At 37.2% G+C, this 22751-nt stretch overlaps 1 protein-coding gene across 2 annotated transcripts in view; it reads left to right on the top strand.

Annotated features, from left to right (window-relative positions):
- SLC38A4 (solute carrier family 38 member 4) overlaps window positions 1–15280 on the top strand; it is a 67680-nt gene extending 52400 nt beyond the window's left edge. For both annotated transcript variants that reach the window (XM_019653096.1, XM_019653095.1), the window contains exons 9-18: window positions 1000–1081; window positions 1172–1254; window positions 1355–1413; window positions 2277–2552; window positions 2685–2764; window positions 4083–4183; window positions 5362–5486; window positions 10356–10500; window positions 11424–11521; window positions 12987–15280. In XM_019653096.1, coding sequence (XP_019508641.1) covers window positions 1000–1081; window positions 1172–1254; window positions 1355–1413; window positions 2277–2552; window positions 2685–2764; window positions 4083–4183; window positions 5362–5486; window positions 10356–10500; window positions 11424–11521; window positions 12987–13088 — 1151 coding nt within the window. In that variant the 3' untranslated portion in view covers window positions 13089–15280. The remainder of the gene's footprint in view (window positions 1–999; window positions 1082–1171; window positions 1255–1354; window positions 1414–2276; window positions 2553–2684; window positions 2765–4082; window positions 4184–5361; window positions 5487–10355; window positions 10501–11423; window positions 11522–12986) is intronic.
- The last annotated feature ends 7471 nt before the right edge of the window (window positions 15281–22751 follow it).

Here is a 22751-nt window from a genome sequence, read left to right as displayed (position 1 = left end):
GAATTATCACTATTATTACTTTTGTTTGAGGTTAAGGAAATATCTTTCATGTTCCTTAGTTTAATATTAATAGCTCAATTTGCAACTTAGGAACCTGCTTTAAAATCTGTTAGCAACAATTCACCAGTAGGATGCAGCATACAGTTAAAGCTACCAATGCAAAGCTTGTCAGTTTATTTTTAATTGAGTCTGACGTTGCATAAATCCCTACAATTGTAGGCAAAATTGTGTTATTCATATGTATATATATTTTTTTCAGGGAGAGGGTGGATAGATTTCTTTAACTTTTTGGAAGAGTACATGATCACATGTATATTTCTTACCTAGATGCTCAAGAAATTTTGCCACTTTGTGTAATTTCTTATTTGGCCAAAGGGAGATTAGGATATAGAGGGGGGAAAAAACTTCATTGACAAAGGGGATAGAAGCTATCATCTCCTGTATTCTTTTACCAATCCAGTATGACTCCAGTTTAGACAATCGGTGGTCTGAGACCTTGTGTGTCGCTCAGGGAGATTACAGAGGAACAGACTGGCCCCCACCTGGGAGAGCCAGAGTGCCATGTAGTCTACCCAGCTCTGTCCTGCAATTCCAGCCTCTCTCTTTTCACCCATGCCTTTTGTTGCCAGACCCCTCCCCAAGTTATAGACACTAAAACAGGCACACTCAGCACAGCCCATGACAACTTACAACAATTGAAGGGAAAAACGTTCAAAGTGCAGCTTTGCTGAAAACCTCAGAGCTGACTTTAACACAGGATCAGCATTGATACTCTTAGCACAGTTCCATACACAAGAGCCAGAGGGCCAAATGTCTATTTTTGAAAAGAACTTGGAAGCAGTACAAAATTCACAGTGGGTGGCTTTTCTTTCTGTTTGGGGGATTAGATGCTTATCTTACTGAGAAAGAATGTATTTCCCAAATGCAAGGACTTCTCACAACTTGCCTGTGACTTTAGTGCTGGGCACAACACTTAGCTGTCATGTTTTTCATTTTTAGCAATGTCAAGCTACCTCTTCATCATTAAATACGAACTGCCTGAAGTAATCAGAGCATTCATGGGACTTGAAGAAAATTCTGGGTATGTCTTATATTCGCCCTGTAATGTCACTTGACTCGTTCTAGTTGGTATTTTCTCATTCCGATGTTCTGGCCTTTCTTTCTCTTCTAGAGAATGGTACCTCAATGGCAACTACCTCGTCATATTTGTGTCGGTGGGAATCATTCTTCCACTCTCTCTTCTTAAAAATTTAGGTAAAGTTGCTTTTTATTTTTATTTTCATTTTACATTCTAATAGGTAAGCTGATTATAGATGCCTTATTCACCTTCTCGAACTTCTCTGCTAACCCCTAGGTTACCTTGGTTATACCAGCGGATTTTCACTTACCTGCATGCTGTTTTTTGTCAGTGTGGTAAGTGAATTATTGACATGATGCTTATAGCTTGGGGAGCATGAGGTGCTTTTAGTGCCTGAATTAGTGTTCTCTTTTTCGTTCAAGCACTTGATTAGCATGAAGGAGTTCTGCCATAAAAAAAAGCAATTTTTTTTTTATATTCTAGTTTGGAATGAGAAAAGAACAGTCATGAGTTTAAAAATAGTTGAGTTAGAATGTCAAGGCCTTTGCTAATAGTATGTTTTCAGCATACAATGTCTATTTGGACACAAGAAACACTTCAAGCAGGAACATGACAATAACCCAGTATTTTGAAAGGTAGAGGAAGAAGCAAGGAAGAGTCCCCGAAGAGAAATGAGTCGGCTAGAGTCAGCCCTATCTGCATGCATCTGTCCTTTTCTCTTGCTACCCAAGAAGAGCGAAATCTCCTCACTTCCCCCCATGCCCTGCCGAAAGGGGGACTTTCTTGTAATATCATGGATGCTAAAATCTGCATAGTATTTTCCCAAAGAGGTAAAGGAGGAGAGGAGGATTTTTGATAACCCATATTATTTATTATTGGTTTAAAGAATTAAAAGATATGAAATACAACAAGGAAATGATCATCTTTCTTGTGGAAGAGTATGAATGAAGTTTAGGATGGATTCATGCAAAATCCTGTCCTGTGGACTCTAAGGGGGCCAGGCTGCCAACTGTAGTTCCAACTCCTTCCTTAGGACAGAGGCTAAAGGGCGTCCCCATTGTCTGTTAGTCTAAAAGGAATCCTCAGCACAGGCCCCTCACCTCCACTCCATAAGCCACACACAGGATTTTCATTTCATTGTTTTCTTCAAAAGGCTAACTTTTTCTTTCTTTCTTTCTTTCTTTTTTTAATGATTTAGGTGATTTATAAAAAATTCCAAATACCCTGCCCTCTACCCATTCTGGATCACAATGTTGGAAATCTGACATTCAACAATACACTTCCAATGCATGTGGTAATGTTACCCAATAACTCTGAGAGTAGTGATGTGAACTTCATGATGGATTACGCCCACCAGAATCCTTCAGGGCTAGATGAGAACCAGGCCAAGGGCTCTCTTCATGGCAGTGGAGTAGAGTACGAAGCACACAGTGATGACAAGTGTCAACCCAAATACTTTGTATTCAACTCCCGGGTAAGTGAGAGGCCTGGGCCTCTGATGAACCTAGAAATGTTGCCTTTGAATTTTTATTTTATAAACTGAGATGGCCTGGGATTGTCATTGTGGTCAGAATGCTAAACATGCGGTGTTGTCTTTGTTTTTCAGACGGCCTATGCAATTCCTATCCTAGCATTTGCTTTTGTATGCCACCCTGAGGTCCTTCCCATCTACAGTGAACTTAAAGAGTAAGGCAGCCATTGTTTTAGTATTCTAATTTGCTTTGAAAATGGGCTCATATGTTCAAAGGGGCTTTATACAGGAGCATGGTTTACAGCTTTCTCTTCAGAGAAAGTCTGTGCTACAGCCACTCTTCAGTAACATGCTTTAACCTAAAAGATAGGAATCAACCCCCTTACTACACTAACCTATCTGCTCCCTTCTCTCCTATTTCTCCACAGAAATTGTCCAGGGGAGGGAGTTCAGGAAAGGGGGAGGAGGAGCCAATGGCTGTAAAGATTTTGGCTGGCATGGGGAATTCAGTTTGAATTTTGGTGGAAAGAAGTAATGTCACCTGAACTGGAAAAGACCACACTCATGAAGACCAAAAATTATAGTTAGGGTGTCCGTGTTAAGCCTCTGATGTCACTTGTGGTCAGTCCCTACACCTTGTCTAGAATAATTCACTACAGAGATGTGCCAACATCTGACCTTTATTGTCTTATCTGTACAATGAAGACACTGGCTACACAATCTTGTTTCTTCCAGCTGATATTGCATGAATCGATAATACTCTTTTCCCTTTGAGGTTGTTGATATCTACTTGGGTATAAATTGGATCTGAGCCCACTTATAGCAACTTCCTTCTTTACCCTTAAGGGACAATGCCATATAATTTTCAACTTATTAAACCCAGCCATCAACAACTTCAGTCTTCATTCTTACTAAATAGCAATAACTTTCCCCATAAATTCTGATTCACCTCACAAAAAAATTTTTGAAACATTTTCAATTATTTTGGTGTCTTTGATTTACTTTGAAAATTACATGTAGCAGTTACTCTAGAGGCCTGACAATTGACTTTAAGCCACTGGGTGCCTTCTAGAATGGCTTCCAGAAGCTATCCAGGTAATAGTACCAACCATCCTCGTTATAATACCAGAACTCCTGGAAGTAGGGCTTTACTGATTCTAGTAGGTTCTTGTCCTTATTAAACCCATCTACTATAAAACATGAAGGCTTTCTACAGTAGGAACCAATTTGATCTTTATATTAATTACATTCTTAAATATTTAGGAGACAAGTTTACTTATCGACACAAAATAAACTGGTCCCCTTCCAGAAAAATGGTTGTTTCTAAGACTGAAGGAATAGAAAAATGAAAACAAATCCTCCATAGCTCTCTAAGACAAATTTAAATAAGCTGTTTCTGCACTGCAAATGAGGTTTTTTAATGAGCAACACAGACATACATTATTTTAAAAATTTGATTTCTAAAGAGGGATATGTTCATAAATTAAACAAAACAAACAAACAAAAACCCCTCCATGTTCTTTTTCTTTTCAGCCGGTCCCGGAGGAAGATGCAAACAGTGTCAAATATTTCCATCACGGGGATGCTCATCATGTACCTGTTTGCTGCCCTCTTTGGTTACCTAACCTTTTATGGTAGGTCACTCTGTCAAGTCATTCTCTTTTTGCAAATCCTAGTGGGACTGATCATTAATCCCGGCAGGTATAATTGTTTTAATCACCCTCAATAAGCAGCAAGTTCTATGGATAGAAGTACTAGATTAACATGCTCTTTTAGACTTGTCATTTAACTTAAGAAAATGGGACCTGAACCAGCCTGGCTAACAGGTTACAACAATCTGTGATTCACATGTTTTATTTTTTTTTTTAATCCCTCAAATTTAATTATTTTCCTTTAGGTATAGATGATATTTCCTTGGCTTCACTCCCTAGTCCTCCTCAGTCTAGAAGCAATAAGAGTGAAGCCAGTTGCATGTTATAAAGCTCTTTTGGTGGAATAACTAACTACCAAGCAAATGGCTAAAAAAGTACATCCTTGAGTTGGAACCTGCTTCGTATTTACTAGTCGAGTTGAGTCTGAGAACTTGGAGCATTAGGCTTTTTTTTTTTTTGCTTATCCCATTCTATTGTGTTATAGTGAATGGGTTCCTAAACAAAGAAATGTATATGAATGAATGCCCTTCAATCTTGGAATGTACTATCAAATATGTGTACATATATATATATGACTATGCCTAAAACATTTCCTCTACGGCATATTAACAGGACACAAAAGGAATAGGGTTGTCATTTCCTTCCATGAAACATGGCTCTCTCTATAGACAAATCTCAGGGAGTCAAACATTGACCTGGTATCAGTTGTTCACACTAATCAGTGTGATCAAATAAATATATATTTTTTTTGTATAAATACAACTTTCTGCATTTTTCTGACTGACTCAGTGAGTCAAGACGATTGCAGGACAAGTTGAGGAGGAAAAGACGAGGAGGGGGAGCACCATTTGATGGGGTTTTTAACTTCATTTTGTTTTGTGATGCTTCTGTAGAGCAGAGAGATTTATCACGATGCAAATGAGCTACAAAAGCCTCTCAGCAATTTCATATTAGCTTCTACAACCTTCTAAGCTTCAGGGCCCCCTGTTCAAAGGTCACACAGCTAATAAGCTTGCAGACAGGGTAAAAACAGAAGTGTCTGGATTCCCAGACCTGGGTTCTTCCTACTGTACTGTGTTCCCTCCATAAGATGTCGCCACAGGTAACCATTGCTGACTTGACAACACCAAATGGACTCTTTCTCTTCTTCCTCTTTGCAGGAGAAGTTGAAGATGAATTACTTCATGCTTACAGCAAAGTGTACACGTTTGACACCCCTCTCCTCATGGTGCGCCTGGCGGTCCTTGTGGCAGTGACACTGACTGTGCCCATTGTTCTGTTCCCAGTAAGTACATGGAGCTCTGATGAAAGCATCCTGCTTGACTCCATAGATTAGTACATATGCTCTGACTTGATGGAGACTTAATTATAAATGTGAGTTTGCATTTCCCATTGGCGTCAGTTTTTCTGGGATCACAGAGCAGGCTGGTCAGGGAAATTTGGGCTGCATAAGCTAAAACCACCACCTATGGATAAATATAGGTCTGCACTCCCCTGCCAACTCTTCTCCTTTCATAAACACTGAATTTACTCATTCATTTGAGGGGGAAAAATAAGCAACACAGTAACTGGCACGGCCCTGTACAGAATGTTCCATACTGTACGGATTGTGACACTTTCTGTTTCAAGCATATGAGGGCTACTCATATAAAAGTAGGGCCGAGTTGTATGAGGGCTACTCGCATAATGATACTGTGGTCACTTTAAATGCAGTTTGTGTGCTGAAGTATTTTTTTGGCACATTCCTTTCTCATGAGCATGAAATCAGATCCTTATTACTATGTTGGCTAATATTTTACTCTTAAATAATACCTTTCCTCTCATATATCTGAAAGTATGTCAGATGACATGCACACAGCTTTAGCCTCAAATCAGCTCCATTGTGGTTACAAGGCAGAAGACAGCTGTAGACAGAAAGTGTACTACAGGGTCACATTTCTAAGCAAACAGTGTCACTGGGCAAAGAATGTCGGGAGCCCTCCTTTTTGTTATGTGAGGATATCACTAACTAAATTTTGGTACACAGCAGGCATTCATATCATTGTTGAATCAAAGCATTTTATAAAAGAAATCTGTTATGTGCTTCCATATTTCTTTATTCATAAGACCTGAATATAGTACTTTGAAATCATGTTCTCAGCAGATTAATGGACTTGGCTCTGGTGACACAGCTAGTGGGTAACAGTTGAACTAATACAGTGCTCATAGCACGACACTGAAGGCTGTGATCATGATAATGGAATGTGAAAGTCAGCTTTTCATTTACTGATGACCATTTCACCTAGACATTAAAAATCTAGACATCCGCATAGAAATTTCCCCCCTATGTGACAGATAAGCATCCATATAAATCTGACTGATGGGAATGGCAGTCATTTGTAAACATCCTTCATCAATGTCCATTAGAACCAAAATTGACCATTAGGAGCAAATTTCAGAAAAATAATTAATTCTGTGTTTTCACTCAACCTTAGCATTTATGAAACACTGTGTGTGTAATTCTGTTTTGCCCTCACAATGTTACATTGAGATGATCCATGTAATTGTCCATCTTACATGGATAAGTCCCTGGAGGTTAGAGATGTGCGTAGTGATGGCACAGGATGAGCTCAGCAATGTTTACTAAGAAATACAGCCTTCAAATGAATCTTGCCTTTTCTTGAGATATACAAACTGCCTTTTCTAGTAAAAGCATAGGCTGTTCCCCTTGCTGACATTTGCCTTGAACTCCAATTTGGGTGAGGATCTGGGCTAAATGAACCAAGCTGCCCTGGATGTAATGGACGAAATAAAGGCGGGTCCAGCCTTCTTGTCTCTGTGAAGCCCCTTGCACAAGGCTACATTCAGACACTTTTCCCCCAAAGTGATAGAAGAAGTTGTTAGTGGTGTTTTTGTTTGTTACAATTTAGAGCCAAGATTTTTAATGTGTGAAATGCTGGTCATAGTGTGGTTCTCCTACAGGTTTCTTTGAATAAGAAACTCTTGACCAATAAGAAGTTTATTTACGTTGCCTTGCTATGCCCACATACAAATAATAACACAAACAAGCAAATAAAACCTAATCTGGATTAAAACCTGTCCATTTTAGGTATTATTTTGTCTTCTCCTTTTTTCAATAAATAATTGGGCTCTCTTTCTTTGAACCCAGGAAGATATGAGAAAGGTTTTGTTGTTGTTGTTGGATGACTGGATGGTTTTTCTTTGATTAATCTATTTATTATCTTTCTTTTCTCCAGTTAGATTAGTTTTTGTTTTTCTTGGTAAAAGGCACATAGTGTCAGGTTGAAATGTTTGTTAAACAAATAAGTAAATGAAGTGAATTAAAACCCCAGCTTTTTCACTAGCAGCCCAACATTGCTTTTCTCTGTCTTAGTAGTAGGAGGGGGATGATATGGGGCAGGGTGTCTATTATGGGACTACACCTCCTCTCCAAGGACTAATAATGCTGCATTCACTTGTGCTTCCCTTTATGCAGTAAAATTCACACAACACCATGAAAAACAGAAAAAACGGGTTTATCAAGAACACAGAGACTCAAATTCCACCTGCCACACCTTACAAAAAAGAGATCATGTCTCAGATTCTCTAGCTACTTCTACTTCATGTTACCACAGCAAATTTATTCTTCTCAGCTATGTTACCTTCAGATACCCTGCTTTGAAGTATATGTAGATACAGGCACAGGAATATGGCAGATGTGGCTATGCACTGGAGTAGAACAGTGACCCAGAGGTATTTCCAGGCCTGTTGTCCTGAGTAATCCTACAAAGTGAAACTCTGATTTACTCCTCAGCAGAATTTATTTTTTATTTTTTATTCAGAACTAAGGCTTCCACTTTCTAGTCTGCCTCCACATTTCTGACTTCCACATTGGGTCCCCACATTACAGCATAGCATGTGCTGAAAGGCTCCTGTTCAGAACACTCTCTCTGAAAATAACAGAGGTTTTTTCTAGAGCTGCATAGAATTTTTCTGGACTCATTCCCTGTCAGAAGCCATGGCTGTTGCTGAGGACATTTCGCACCCACAGCATCTGACCCAGATTCTTATCAGTTTGTGTCTGTAGAGAAAAGGGCACTTAGATAAGTGAAGTAGCAGGCAACACTTGGTGGGCAATAAGCCAAGAGAGTTGCTTCTATCCTGACACAGGCAAAGAGAACTGCTGGGGATCTTTTGATCCCAGGCTCACCATTCAAGGCAGCATTTAACATGGAATGTCCAGCAAGGTCCCTTCTCTTCTTTTCTCCCACCACCAGCAGCCTATCTCCCTGTTTGCCCTGTTGCCTGCCCCTCTGGCAACTCTGCACATCATCTGTTCTTGTTGGGGTTTTGTTATTCATTATTCGCTATGAGGAGCAAGCATTCACCATTTACTCCAACCATTAATCCTGCACACTTTCTGTCTTTTCCATCATTAGGCCAAACCTTAGTCTTCCTGGGAACCATAAGACCTTAAGAAACCTTTGACATTCAGAGGCACTGTACATATAAGATTGCCTCTAACTCAGCTTATTGAATTCAATGCATTATTGTAACAGGACTAAAAAGCACATAGATGTGACCTCTGCCTAAAAAAATAACATGTACTCTAAGTTACTTATTCTATCAATTTAGCCTTTTCAGACAAATAAATCCTTAAGCACGGCATATGTACCACAGAAAGCTTATTTAAACACACTAGTTAGTCCAGTTTGGACAATATTGAATAAGCTCTAATTGTAGGACATAATTTATAGGCTGCTGGGGAAAACAAAATCAAAGCATTTGCTTTCCTCAGTCCAACTTTTCAGAGTGACTTTCATAATTTTCACTAATCCAATTTTTAAAATCCGTCACAAAGCCAGCCTTAAATCATTTCCAGAGTCTATCTGGTTTGCAATTCTGGAAATGAAATTGCCTTTAAACCTGAACAGATGGCTTCAATTTTTGGTGGAGTGGTATGAAAGGAATGTTACATTAGAAACTGCAAGCAATTCAGCTCGAAGTTTTTGTCATTTCATACATGTGTTTCAAAATATATTTTACATTTTCTCTCTTTTAAGTAAATTCCCATCTCCGTGCCATTAAGAGACTTCAGAAGTAAAATTTTAAAGTAAAAACCAATCCCAGCATTTCTAAAAATATAAAGTTCCAGCTTAACTGAAGTGCTCACTTATTGAAAAACCAACAAACTAATTCCACTAGGTCTAAAAGATTCCAAAGATAAGAGTATTTTCAACTTTGTTAAGCTGTTCATGTAACTGGCACTCCCTCCCTCTACTCACAAGGATCTTTTTATCCAGTTACATCAGAGTAACTTGAGTGGTGGCTGCAAATGGAGCCTCTTTTGACCCTTTGCCTACTTATTTCAGCTGGTAAAATAGGGCTGAAATCTGTCAAGGATCCTAAAGGGAGGGAAACGAGTCGTTCTGTTGGATTTAATGCAACATTTATTGAGTGCCTGCTGTGTGCAGGACCCTAAGCTAGAAACTCTGAGGAATGTTAAGATTATTAGGTCCTGTTCCTTGTCTTTCGTGCATTTATAATCTATAATTGGGGGAGGAGGGAAAAAGATAAAGGGGGAGAGAGAGAAAGGAATAAACAGAAAGAGTATCATTTTTTAAGTATCAGGTGGAAAATATATTCATTACAATGCAAAATTAAGAAAAACCCAGATTTGTAACAATTCCATTCCTAATCCCATGCAAATCAATGCATTGCTGGCAATTAATGCTTAATCCAGTCTGATAAGACATGATTAGAAATCAACAAGGGTTTTACCAGGTCTCTGAATTTTATCTCATATCTGTTATTTTATCTTTTTCTGACTGAGATTATTTTGAAGACAAAATTCTGAAAGCTGAGAAAATGAGCACAAAATATATCACCAAGGAAAAATGACACTATCTCAAACATCAAAATTCAGCATCAAGGTTGCACAACAATATGAATTTACTTAATTCCACTGAACTGTACACTTAAAAATGGTTAAGATGGTGAATTTTATGTTATGTGTATTTTACCACAATCAAAAATTCTTTAAAAAAAACCAGCATCAAAATCTTTTCTGGGAGAAAAAGGAAAAACAAAGAAAACACTCCAGAGCAATGAGAATATTTGAAATAATAAAGTAAAAAATAAAGCAATGACCTTGCCTTTGACTTTCTTGTTGCAGATTCGTACATCTGTGACCACACTGCTATTTCCCAGAAGACCCTTCAGCTGGATAAGACATTTCCTGATTGCAGCCATACTTCTTGCACTTAATAATATTTTGGTCATCCTTGTGCCAACTATAAAATACATCTTTGGATTCATAGGTAAGTTTCAGAAAGCCTTTTATTTAGTCAACTCAAGCTGATATCTCCTTAAATGGTGGATAGGGAGCCAGCGTTGGGAAGTCAAGGATCTCCATTCAAATCAGGCTCACAAGATTCCTATTAGTCCAGCGGGGCTCCAACTGGTCCCCTCCACTTCCTCCCAGCAGACACTAGAAGTTATTCACAGGATCAGAAAACATTAGCGCTAAAAGCTACCTTATAGGTCATCTAGTCCAATTGCCTTTTCTGACAGACGAGAAAACTGAGCCACGTAGAAGTCAAGTCACGTACCTTGGAGTGGACCCAGAATTTGTACTTAGGTCTTAGCACTACATCAAAAAGCAAGGAAGGTAGATTTTACCTGCAGGGTGCTCTCTTGGGTCTGTGTCAGCTGAGCATTAAAAGGTATTTTTGGAGAAAGAGGAGGTCGATTTTGTAAAACATATTATTTCCCTGAACCGTTAAGGGAAATATATTTAATTCCCTTAACAGGGTCCATTAATATATTTCATTTTTTATTCTGTTGATTTGAGGGATTGCTCCAATTTTAAATACAATGTAAAACTTTTAAATATTAGGTGTTAGCAACCTGAGAAGTTGGAAGTAGATAGGAAGAGTGTGTGATGAGTTCAACCTCTTTAATAGGTGTTGATAGTATTACTAATTTCCTGTAAATTTGTAATAGTCTTTTTATTGTTTATTATATATTATGTATACTCAGTATGCAGCTATGCTGTTAGGGACATTTTCATTTTCTTTATGTCTTTGAATGAGCAAACAAGATGAGCTTTAGTGCTTTTAGTGCTAAGGTTGGGGTAGCTTTAGATTTGGTGTCTAAATGAAAGTGCATGCCCTGAGTCTCTGCCTTGCCGAGTCAGACCTGCCACATAAGATATTGATCTGTCTTGTGTTTCTCTCCTCAGGGGCTTCTTCTGCCACTATGCTGATTTTCATCCTTCCAGCAGCTTTTTATCTTAAACTCGTCAAAAAAGAACCTCTTCGGTCCCCCCAAAAGGTTGGGGTAAGTAAGGCTTGCAATTTCCCCCATTACATGTTGCTCTTTGGCTACTTAGAGTCAACCAGAAACTATACATGGTGCAAAGAATTTATGAACAAGAACAAAAAATCAAAGATGAGCTGGAATTCTCTGGCGGAGAGAAAGGAGGGTGGGTTCCCGGCACTCAGATGATTCCAGGATTTCTTCTCTTCAAGTATCAACTATCCTATGTTGAATTCTTACTACCTGTCAAAGGCTGATGGAGTTTGCCCACAGGCACACATGTGTGCCAGTTTATACCACCCAGCTATTGTTGCAGTGTCTATGGGGAATGATGCAGGAAGGAATTAGGCTCCCTAGCAGTGTTATGAAATAATTTAAACATGTTGATCATAGTCATTAGGGTTGAAGGGCCGAAGGAAAAGATGTTGCTTTTGTTTTCCCCTCCATAGTATCTTGTTGTCCTCTGGTGTGGACTGAGATACAGAACAGAGCCCCTCATTTTCCGGTTAACGTCTTTAGATATAAAACACAGTTTCATTAAGCTAAAGAGTATGTTTTTCTTTGCCATCACAGAGCTACAGAAACATATACTAGAAATAATTGTTTTTCCAATAAACATTATCAGTGACTAATTCACAAAGTCTTATATAAAGGCTTGAAAAGAATGCCTCTTACTGAATTACTCTGAATTTTGCCTGGGAGTCATTCACCTGTTGGGGTTGTTCAGGGACTTCAAGGCAGTTTGATATCAAAACCTCCTCCCATCTTCTCACTCCAAAGTTTCCACTGTATGTAGTCCATCTTGCTCAGATTTTACAGCAGTGTGACCTTGGCAAGTTACTTGTCCTGACCCATTTTCAGTTTTGTCAGATGTGAAAACTGAGTGACATTATATCCTAGATTCTTTCTAGTGAAAAAAATTTTAGCTGCTCCTTTCTCGTACATTGAATTAAGAGGCCGATCTTTGCAGTGACATATAAGGTTGCTTCTAGTGTTAAAATTCTAAAACATTGTACTACATGCACACACTTTGCTTTTTTCCAAGGAATATGCAACCTATGTTAGGCTTTTGTTTTTATTTGTTTGTTTATAAATTTTGATCATATCATACATAGTACTATTTTATGACCTGCCCCTTTTCACCTAAAAGATTGTGAGCTCTCCCTAGGTCATTAAATGTTTTCTATCACTTAATTTTTAAAGAGCATAGGGTATTCCATCATTTTGATATACCAAATCAATGAACCATTATCATAGTTTGAACATTTGGGTTAAATATTTCCACTACATTCACCCTCTTTCCCCAGCTAAGTTTCTAAATTGACTAAACTGCTAGGCATGGACATCTGAGCTATAAGAATAATGCAATTCAATATGCAAATCAGGTGCTGCCTTAGGTAAACACTTTCCTGTTTATTTACTTTGCACACAGTGTGCCACATAAGTAGGGTTCCCTATTCCCTAACAAATTCTCTTTGACTTACAGGCTTTGGTTTTCCTTGTGGTTGGCATTATCTTCATGATGGGAAGCATGGCGCTCATTATAACTGACTGGATTTACAATCCCCCAAGTTCCAAGCATCACTAACCCAAGGAAAAATACTTTTTTTTTTCTACTGGAAATGGGTGCAAATTATGCTCCAAAAGACATCTGAGTTATATTGATTATAACAAGAAGATTCCAAGGACGTTTACTAGTGACATCACCAGGTACCTTCAGAAGAGAAAATCATCATTGTTCTCAAGAATGGCTGTTTAGGTGTTTAAAATCTGTGGTGCACACTTCTACCCAGGTTTTACTAGAAGCAGTGTGAAATGATGTATTTTTGCTGCTGTACAAGCAGAATAAGTGTAGCTGCGTGTAATGGTCATCAGATAATACCTTTCCCTCCCCACTCCCCTCACCTGCCCCTGCCAAAAAGGTACCAAATACTTGTATTCTCAGAACATCAACCGAAAATGCCCTGGTGGTAAATGTATCACTACACTTAATGCCTTTCCCTATTCTTGCACCCAAAACTCTGGGTCTATTTAATAACAGAGGCAAAAGGCTGTCTTAGGAGCTGTCCCTGTAAGGCACATGAATGACCACACACCAGGTTAGAACATCATATGGTCAACAGTAAAGGAATATTTGCCCATCCTGTTTGTGACGTTGAATTAGTGACTTCTTCATTCACTAGGTGTTTTTGTTGTTGTTGTTGTTTTGTAAATGTTAAAACAGCTTACTAAACATAGAGAGGGGTTTTATTTAAATTGTAGAGAAACAACAAAAATAATGCTGTATAGCTAAACTGCCTGTTCTGGGAGCATTTGCTTTTTTTAATGTTATTCCTAATCCTCTTGTCCTACTTTTGTCACTGAACAATGCTTTCCCTCTCGTCTTCCATTCTCATTCAGAATTTTTAGAAGGCCACGGTTCACGTGGAGCTACATTACCCAGTATTGTTTGATACATTTTTATTTGATAAACATTCAGTGCAGGAAACTGTGATTGCTATATGTTTATGTATATGATCTTATTCTGTAGTCATCAGAATTTTAATGTATGGTACATTTGATTGTTATTTTTTACATGTGTAGTTTTCTCTCTTTACAGTCAAAACATTTATATTATTGGGGGTGGGGGCAGGGAATTAAGTGGATGGGTGCAAAAATCCATTTGTATGTATCTGTCTATGGGGGATATTTTAAATTTGAAACCTAAGTTATATATGGTTCAGTAATGCTCTTCTCTAATGTTTACAATAACATCATAATCACCTACAAGAAAACAAGTTCCTATTTGCAAATAATTATTAATACGAAGCTTGTTCGTTTAATTTAGCATGTCTAAAATAGCATCTAGTTCATTTTAGCTTGCACAGGTGTTGGCTGACATTCATTTGCCATTTAATACAATGTTGAGTGGTTCTCCATAAAAATAAAAGTGCTAACACTGCAAACAGAAGCAAACTATTATTTTTGCTCACTTCTACAACATACATGAAATGGATTTATAAATGAGACTCATTACCTGGAATTTCTGGAGTTTGCTACTTGTTTTTTTCAAATCAGTAGCAAGAACATTTGTTATATATTTTATATTTTAGTAAGGCCAAGTGTGAATACACGTATCATGAATACAGTATAAGTATGATAACATTAAATCATATTTCAATTGTTTTTTTCTAAAATGTGCCTTAAGAAAATATGTATTTTTATGTATTATTTTCTAGAGGCAATAATACTGTAAAATGGTGCACTTTGTTATGGAATTTGAGCATTACTAGAAACTATCATAACTTTTGGGTTACTGTTAGAAAAAAATTGCCAAGTAGCATCTTTAAAATATATTTTCATTCATCACTAGCAAGTGAAAAAAGATACCTTCTGAGTGTTAAAAAATGTTTAATCTGAATGTATTTAAATGTAAATATCAACAAATAATCCAAAAAAATGGAAAACTGTAAAATCTGTATATATTTTGAATACTTTGCATTTGAAATGACTAACTTGAAAATATCAATGTATGTAATTCTATAAATATTCAAGAGCAATACTACAGTGCCAACTAATAAAGAACCATTTGTTTCTCATGGCCATTTTCAGGATAAGTTCTCATAGACTGCAGGGCAGACATACATATGGTTTCTTGTACTGGTTAATTTAACCCCATTTATAAACAGATGAAAATTTTATTTTCTTATTGCATTTATAAGATGGTTCAATGTATTGGGAGGCTTTTTTTTATTACAGAAAGTGTATATTAGTATATAATAAACGAACTTTTCAAATGACTATAATGTGATTCTTTTAAAAAAATTTTTTTTATGAGTTTCAGGTGTACAAAGCAATGTAATAGTTAAGACATTAAAACTCCTCATGAAGTGATAACCCATCCCCCAAGCTACTACCCCTCTGACATCTTATATGGCTGTTACAATACCATCGACTATCTTCCCTATGCTGTACTCCACATCCCGTGACTAATATACCTATGCATTTAGTTATAGTTGAGCTTTAATATTATTCTACTTTAGCTTCAGGCATATAGGCATCGGTCAGGCATCTACACAGTTTATGAAGTGATCTCCCTGATAAATCCACTGCCCCTCTGGCACCTTACATGATCTTTACAACATTGTTGATTATATTCCCCATACTGTATTAACTACCAATTTGTATTTTTTAATACCTTCACCTTTTTCACCCTGCCTCCAACCCCATTCCCATCTATCACCCTGATGGATCTAGTACTTATCTGGCACCATACCTAGTTATTACAATATTCTTTTTTAAAAAATTAGTTTCAGTGTACAAAACAATGTAATAGTAAGACATTTACACCCCTCACAAAGTGATAACCTCCCCTCCCCCAATATACTACCCCTCTGGCAATGTATATAGCTGTTACAATTCCATTGATTCTATTCCCTATGCTGTACTCCACATCCTGTGACTATATATGTTAAATTATAGTTGACATTAGTATTATTCAGCTTCAATTTCAGGTGTACAGTGCAGTGGTCAGGCATCTACACCATCCAAGAAGTGGTCTCCCTAATAAAACAAGTGCCTCTGACACCCTACAAAATCTTTACAACACTATTGATTATGATGTGATTTTCTTTCTATTTTTGAAGGCTGTGAATTATTTGTACGAGAAAAAAATTTTAATCCACATATATTGTCTTTCTTGGTATATGTTTTATTTTCATTGTTACTCTTGACATAAAACAATTATAGCTGTCAAAAAACAAACAAAAAACCCCACAAAAACAACTGCCATCTTATTTAGGCAAAATATACAGCTAATCCTAAATCATTTTTATTTTATGTCATCACATATATATCCCCTAGAATAAATGTGGAAGAAATGAGTCTCTCTGTGGTTAATTAGGGAGAATTTATTTGGGATGGAAAAAGGGACTAGAAGAAACATGAGAATAATAAAAGAAAGATATAGAAGATTTGGGAGAAGGAAAACAACATGGGAGTGCTAGGGATTGGATAGAAATGGACTATTAGTGGGAACGATGGGTCATATGATAAGTATATGCTCAACTTTCTAAGAAAATCCCAAACAGTTCTCCAAAATGGTTCTACCATTTTCATTACCACCAGTGATATATACAAGTTCCAGTTGCTCCATATCCCTGCCAACATTTGACTTTGTATGTTGTACTTTATAGCCTCTCAAGTGGGTGTGAAACGGTATCTCAGTGTGATTTTCATTTCCATTTCTTTGATAACTAGTGTTGGAAACCTTCGTTTAATGGCCATTCATGTATCCTCTGCAAAGTGTTCAAATATTTTGCCCATTTTTAAAATTAGGTTGTTTGTGTTTTTATTGTGGATTTGTCAGAGTTCTTTCTATATTTTGGATACATGTCCTTTGTCACATTACAAATATATTTTCTCAGTTTATGGCATGCTTTCTCATTTTTCTAAAAGCGTCTTAATTACATCTTTCTGGGGCCAAGTCTTTACAGCTTGAAGTCCTACAATTCCTGTCTTACTGGGATAAAATTCATTGGAATGGTGCTGTCATAATTAATGTTTACATTTTCAAATTTGGAGGGTAAGAGTCTCTTTTCTTTCTTTTTTTGGTTGGTAATTTTTTTTCTTTATATTTAGTTTTGTTTACTGTATGCTAACCTAGTTCTTATTTTATACAGATATTTAATTCAAAATAACTTTTTCTAAGTCACTTTGAATCTTGGTTAGGAAACCCAGTACTATCTAGACAGGCCCAAGACATCAAAAACCCTTTCTGGCTACTTGGAATCAACTTGATTAGTTTTTCTCAGCCCTTCTTACAAACATATATAAATGAAACAGGAGAAATTACTTCATCAATTCTTATTTACCAGGTTAGAAGTTCTGTCATGTTCTCTTGACTCTGCGTTTTCTTTCATGTGCGGAAGCAGTATGTGTATAGGCTCTGCTTCTGTAGCTTGCATCATCATGACTGCCTTTTCCCAGTAAAATGCTGTACTAATTATTTCATAGACAGAGTAGAATAAACTGATTGCAAAAAGAAATCAGTTTAGAGCCCCTCTTCACATCATACACCAAAATGAAACAAATTCAATATGAAAGCCAAACGAACCAGTTGACATTTTAAGAATTATTTGATAGCTGCCTCTGAAAGTAAAACACAATGAAAAGAAATCACAAAGGCCATAATGAACACACCTAACTAAACAACAGTAAAAAAAAAAGTCCTGTACATTAAAGAATAAATTTTAAAAAATACTACTACAAAATAATAGCAAAATATCCTTAATGTGTGAAGAGATAGTAAAAATTATGGGAAATACTAAGAATCTAATAAAAGAATGGGCAATGGTCAAGCAATCACAGAAGAAAAATGATTGGTGAATGAATATTTACAAATAGTTTGACCTCACTGTGAATCAAAGACATGCAAGTAAAAACACAAATTCAATTGTTTTTGCCTGTCATATTACTAAAATAAAGATACTATTCTGTGCTGGTGTGTGTGGGGAGCTGAGCACTCTCATTCAATGCTGGTGGCAGAACTCTTGGCTCAGCTTACCTGGAAAGCATTCTGGCAATACTTATAAAGATCCCAAAAAATGTTCGCAGTAGACAGAACATCCCCCCAAAGATGCTCATACCCTAATTCCTAGAACCTGAGACTGTTACTTTACATGGCAATTGGGACTTCACAGATATAATGGAAGTAGAGATCTGAAAATAGGAAGATTATCCAAATAATCACACAAGTGCTTAAAATCAGAATTTTCTTCAGCTGACCTTAAAAAGATTCAAAGCATGAGAGGGACTCAACCTGCCATTGCTGGCTGAAAGATGGAGGAGACCATGTGCAAACTGTGAGAAAATGAATTCAGCTAACAAATGAGTCATGAAGACAATTCTCCTTCTGAGCCTCCAAGTAGGAGCCCAGGGCACCAACACCTTGATTTGAGGCTTGAGGGACGCTGAGCAGAACACTTTGCTGAGCCAGCCAGACCTCTGATCTATAGAGCTGTGAGATAATAGATGAGTGCTGTTTTAAGCTGCAAAATGCGTGCTAAATTGTTATGGCAGCAATAAGAAACTGTGAAATAATACAATGATCATGTCTTTGGATCCACCAATTTCTTTTCTAAGAACATATTCTTAGGAAATACTCAGAGAAGTAATTTGACTTTTATGTACTAATGTACTCTTTCAATACATAATGGGTTACAATTCTGAAATACTGCAAAAGCCCAAAATTGTGAAATGATTTAATAAATTCTAGTATCTCCATAGGCTGAAATATGATGCAGTCATTAAAAATGATTTTGAACAATCACTAATGAAATGAAAAACTGTGGTATAATATTAAGTGGAAAAAACAAGAATAAATGCTTTATTATCCCAATGTTACATATTAAAATACATGAAACAGAAAAATAGGACTAGGTATAAAAAAATAGACCTAAAATTTTAAAAGTAGATATTTGTCTCTTCTTTTTATTGTATCTATATGACATGATGGATCTTAGCTGAACCTATTGTGGTTATCATGTCACAATATATGTAAATCAAACCATCATATTGTACGCATTAAACTTATACAATGATGTATGTCAATTATTTCTCAATGAAACTAGGGGGTGGCGGGTAGATATTTGTAGGCAGAAAAATAATGAGTGGTGTTAGTTTTTAATCTTCATACATTTCTGTTATTTTCTAAATTGTCTACAAAGAATCTCTCTCTCTCTCTCTCTCTCTCTCTCTCTNATATATATCTTTTACAGTTAGAAAAAACTTCTAAGGAAAAGAAAAGTTTTTCTGCCAATTTATATTTTCTGGAAAAAGAACTAAAGCATGCTGCCAATTCCTATACATTTTTATATTTTCATCTGAGTCTAAAGGCGGAATTGGATGAAAGTGCAATTCTGAATTAGGGAACAGTAACCAGTGACTGAAGCAAAACCTGAAAGGATGGGGCAGACCCTAGCCAGAGGTGGGACTGGGACAGATGGGAATGAATTGTTGACAAAAATGGTGTAACATAGCCAGTAAACCAGGATTTGAGTCCCAGATCCATGATTTGGGCAAGACATTGAATTTTAATGAGCTTCAGTTTCCTCATTTTTTAATCTAAGTTTTCTCATTTCACCCATTAAGTGTAAAATTCAATCTATGTGAAGAAGAGAAATTATATCCAATGCCACAACTAGCACCTAATCCCTCAGCAAAGGGAAGAAATTAGGGGGGGGACCTCTACATGTGTGCTGGAGGTGGGATTGAGGTGGAGAAACTAGACCAAAGGATACAGAAGGCAACCAAATAAAACAAACTTACTGCAATCTAAATTTTTTTTTTCAAATCAGTCTGATTTTAGTCTAATTGATTAGCTTAGTAGAATCATGGGAAGAACATACTATATCCATTTTACTAATGGGAAATAGAGGTCCCAGGAATAAAGGAGCAATAACAAAAGGGTCACCATCCTGAACTGGCCTCCTGGTCTCTTAAGTGCCAAGCCTGGCTGGGGCAGTGTGTAACTCTAGCAATAAGGCTGCTGGACAGCAATCTTTACTTAGTTTGATATTAAGTTCAAATGTCACTAAGCTGGAGTTTTTCCACCACCCCTGAGGGGTGCAGGGAGAAAGACAGAAACCCAATTCTTTCCTGTTCAGCCTGACTCAGCTTCCCTGGCACGGGGTCATGGAGCATTTTTATCAGGGTTATTTGTGAATAAGTTATTTGAGATTGATTACTTTATAGTCAGGTTCTTGCTATTATCATCTCAAAGGAAAACGTGACTGTTCTCAAAAAAACGATGGGCATATTTTTTCTATTATTGTCAGCTTTTTAACTTAAAACTTGGTGAGTAAGAGGTTGTCTAAACCTGGTCTGCAGCCCAAACCTCTGTTCCCAGATGTATAATCAGCATTTCTTTCAGCCTAGGCTAACTCAGCAATTTAAAGAGGGCCAAAAATAGTTGCCATTTTGCATTTATTTTTTTTTCTAATGGTACAAATCTTGGTCAGCCGCTGATGGGTTGCAGGAAGGATATATTGGGTCTTCGGAAAAGTCATGACACATGCTTGCAACAGATGGTACTAGCTCATTTTTGGAAGTACTAGAGTCATTCACATCTATGTTATTGTTGTGTCATTTCACAGCTGACAGTTCTAGCTTCATTCTGAAAAAAACTAAGTGATTTGGTTGAGTTTTGGAGATTTTACAACAAGTTGAAGATAGAAGACCAAACTGTGCATTTTTGCCATATTTTATTGTTTTACTTCCATAAAGGGAAGAATGCGCGTCAAGCTTGTGAAAAGTTGCATAAAGTTTATGGTGATAATGTTCTATAAGAACATCAGTGCCAATGATGGTTCATGAAATTCCATGCTGGTGATTTTGATCTCAACAACGCTCCTCAGTTAGGGAGGCCCACTGAGGTTGATGACAACAAAATAAAGGCATTGATCAAGTCAAACCCACATTACATGACAAAAGAGATTGCAGAAACATTGAACATCCATCATTCAAGCATTCACGACCACTTGAAGAAGCTGGGATATGTAAACAAGCTCGATATTTGAGTTCCACATGAACTCAAAGAAGTTCATTTGACAGCGTGTATAGACATCTGCAATATGCTCATTAAACATGAGGAAAACGATCCTTTTCTGAAGTGACTGATAACTGGTGATGAGAAGCGGATTGTTTACAACAATGTGGTGTGCAAACGGTCTTGGTCCCGATGTGATGATTCACCTCAGACGACATCAAAAGCAGGCATTCATCAGAGGAAGGTTATGCTCTCATTGTGGTGGGATTTTAAAGGTGTTGTGTTTTTTGAGCTCCTACCAAGGAACCAATCAATTTGAATGTGTACTGTCAGCAATTGGACAGTTTGAATGAATACATCATCAAGAAATGTCCAGAGCTTGTCAATTATAAAGGAGTTGTGTTACATCGTGACAACACGAGACCACACACAAGTTTGATCAACCGTCAAAAATTATTGGAGCTTGAATGGGATATGTTGCCACACCCACCATACTCACCTGAACTTGCGCCATCAGACTTCCACTTGTTTCGCTCTCTTCAAAACTCCTTGTGTGGTATAACGTTCAATTCAGATGAGGCTGTAAATCAGCACCTTGTTTAGTTTTTCACAAATAAAGACAGGTCCTTCTATGAATGAGGAATTATGAAGCTCACTGAAAGATGGCAAAAGGTCATCGAACAAAATGGGCAATATATCATTAATGATTTTTGTTCTTTATATAAATAAATGACCTTTGAAAAACACAGACAAAATATGTCATGACTTTTCCGAAGACCCAATAGCTGCTAAAATGACAGTAGTCCTCACCTTGCTGTGCAGGAAAATGAAAAGAAGATAGTTTATGTCATCAAATTATTATTTACCTATGAAAGGTGTTCATCACATGGATTATTTTCTATTTAATAATGTTATAAAATGAAGTAGTGTTTAGAAGAGCTTCATGTAAGGATTTTGCCCACTTATTTAGAATAAGAGTTAACTAAATTAAATTACTTGTATTTTACTTCCAATTCCAACACTACTGATGAGAGAGTTAAAAAATCAAGAAATGAGGCTTCGAAGGCCTCTGGGCTGTGTGCCGCTCCCTGCCAGGTGATCCTGGAAAAGCCCTTCCCTGCATCAAAACCCTACCCACTGAAAACACAAATGCACTGAACTGGATCCTCCCTCGGGACCCTCTGAATCTATGAAGGAGACTTCAGCTAGAGGAAAATTTACCAAGTGAAAGTTGTGAAATTGCTGGACTCTTGTGATATTTTCAAAAATCTCCTTGAAAGACAGATTGCCCCACAGTTTGGGCAGAATCTTATGATAAAGTCAAGAGCCAGGACATAACCTCCTCATTTATACATCTCTTCATATCCTTGCCCCATGTTTCTCTCTTGAATCATACACACACACACACACTGCTGTGGACTAAATGTTTATATCCCTGCCAAATTCATATTTTGAAACGTGAACTTCCAATTTGATAGTATTGGGATGTAAGACCTTTGAGAGGTAATTAGGAGTAAATGAGGCATTTTGTATTGGCCTCAGTGTACCAGTAACCAATGTTGTGGCCAGACCAGTTCTCATGGTTCTTATTATAATTGCGAGATGCCCTTCAGCAATAACCATCAGGAAACTTTGAAAAAACAAAGGTTTATTACTCACAGGACCTATAAATTACACAGCACACCTGAGCCAAGGTGGCAGAGGAGAGAGAGAAAGAGGAGAGAG

Source organism: Hipposideros armiger, unplaced genomic scaffold (genome assembly GCF_001890085.2).
Source record: "Hipposideros armiger isolate ML-2016 unplaced genomic scaffold, ASM189008v1 scaffold_194, whole genome shotgun sequence".
NCBI classification, from domain to species: domain Eukaryota; kingdom Metazoa; phylum Chordata; class Mammalia; order Chiroptera; family Hipposideridae; genus Hipposideros; species Hipposideros armiger.
The sequence above is the reverse complement of the archived record's forward strand: the minus strand, read 5'-3'. Positions and strand labels throughout refer to the sequence as shown.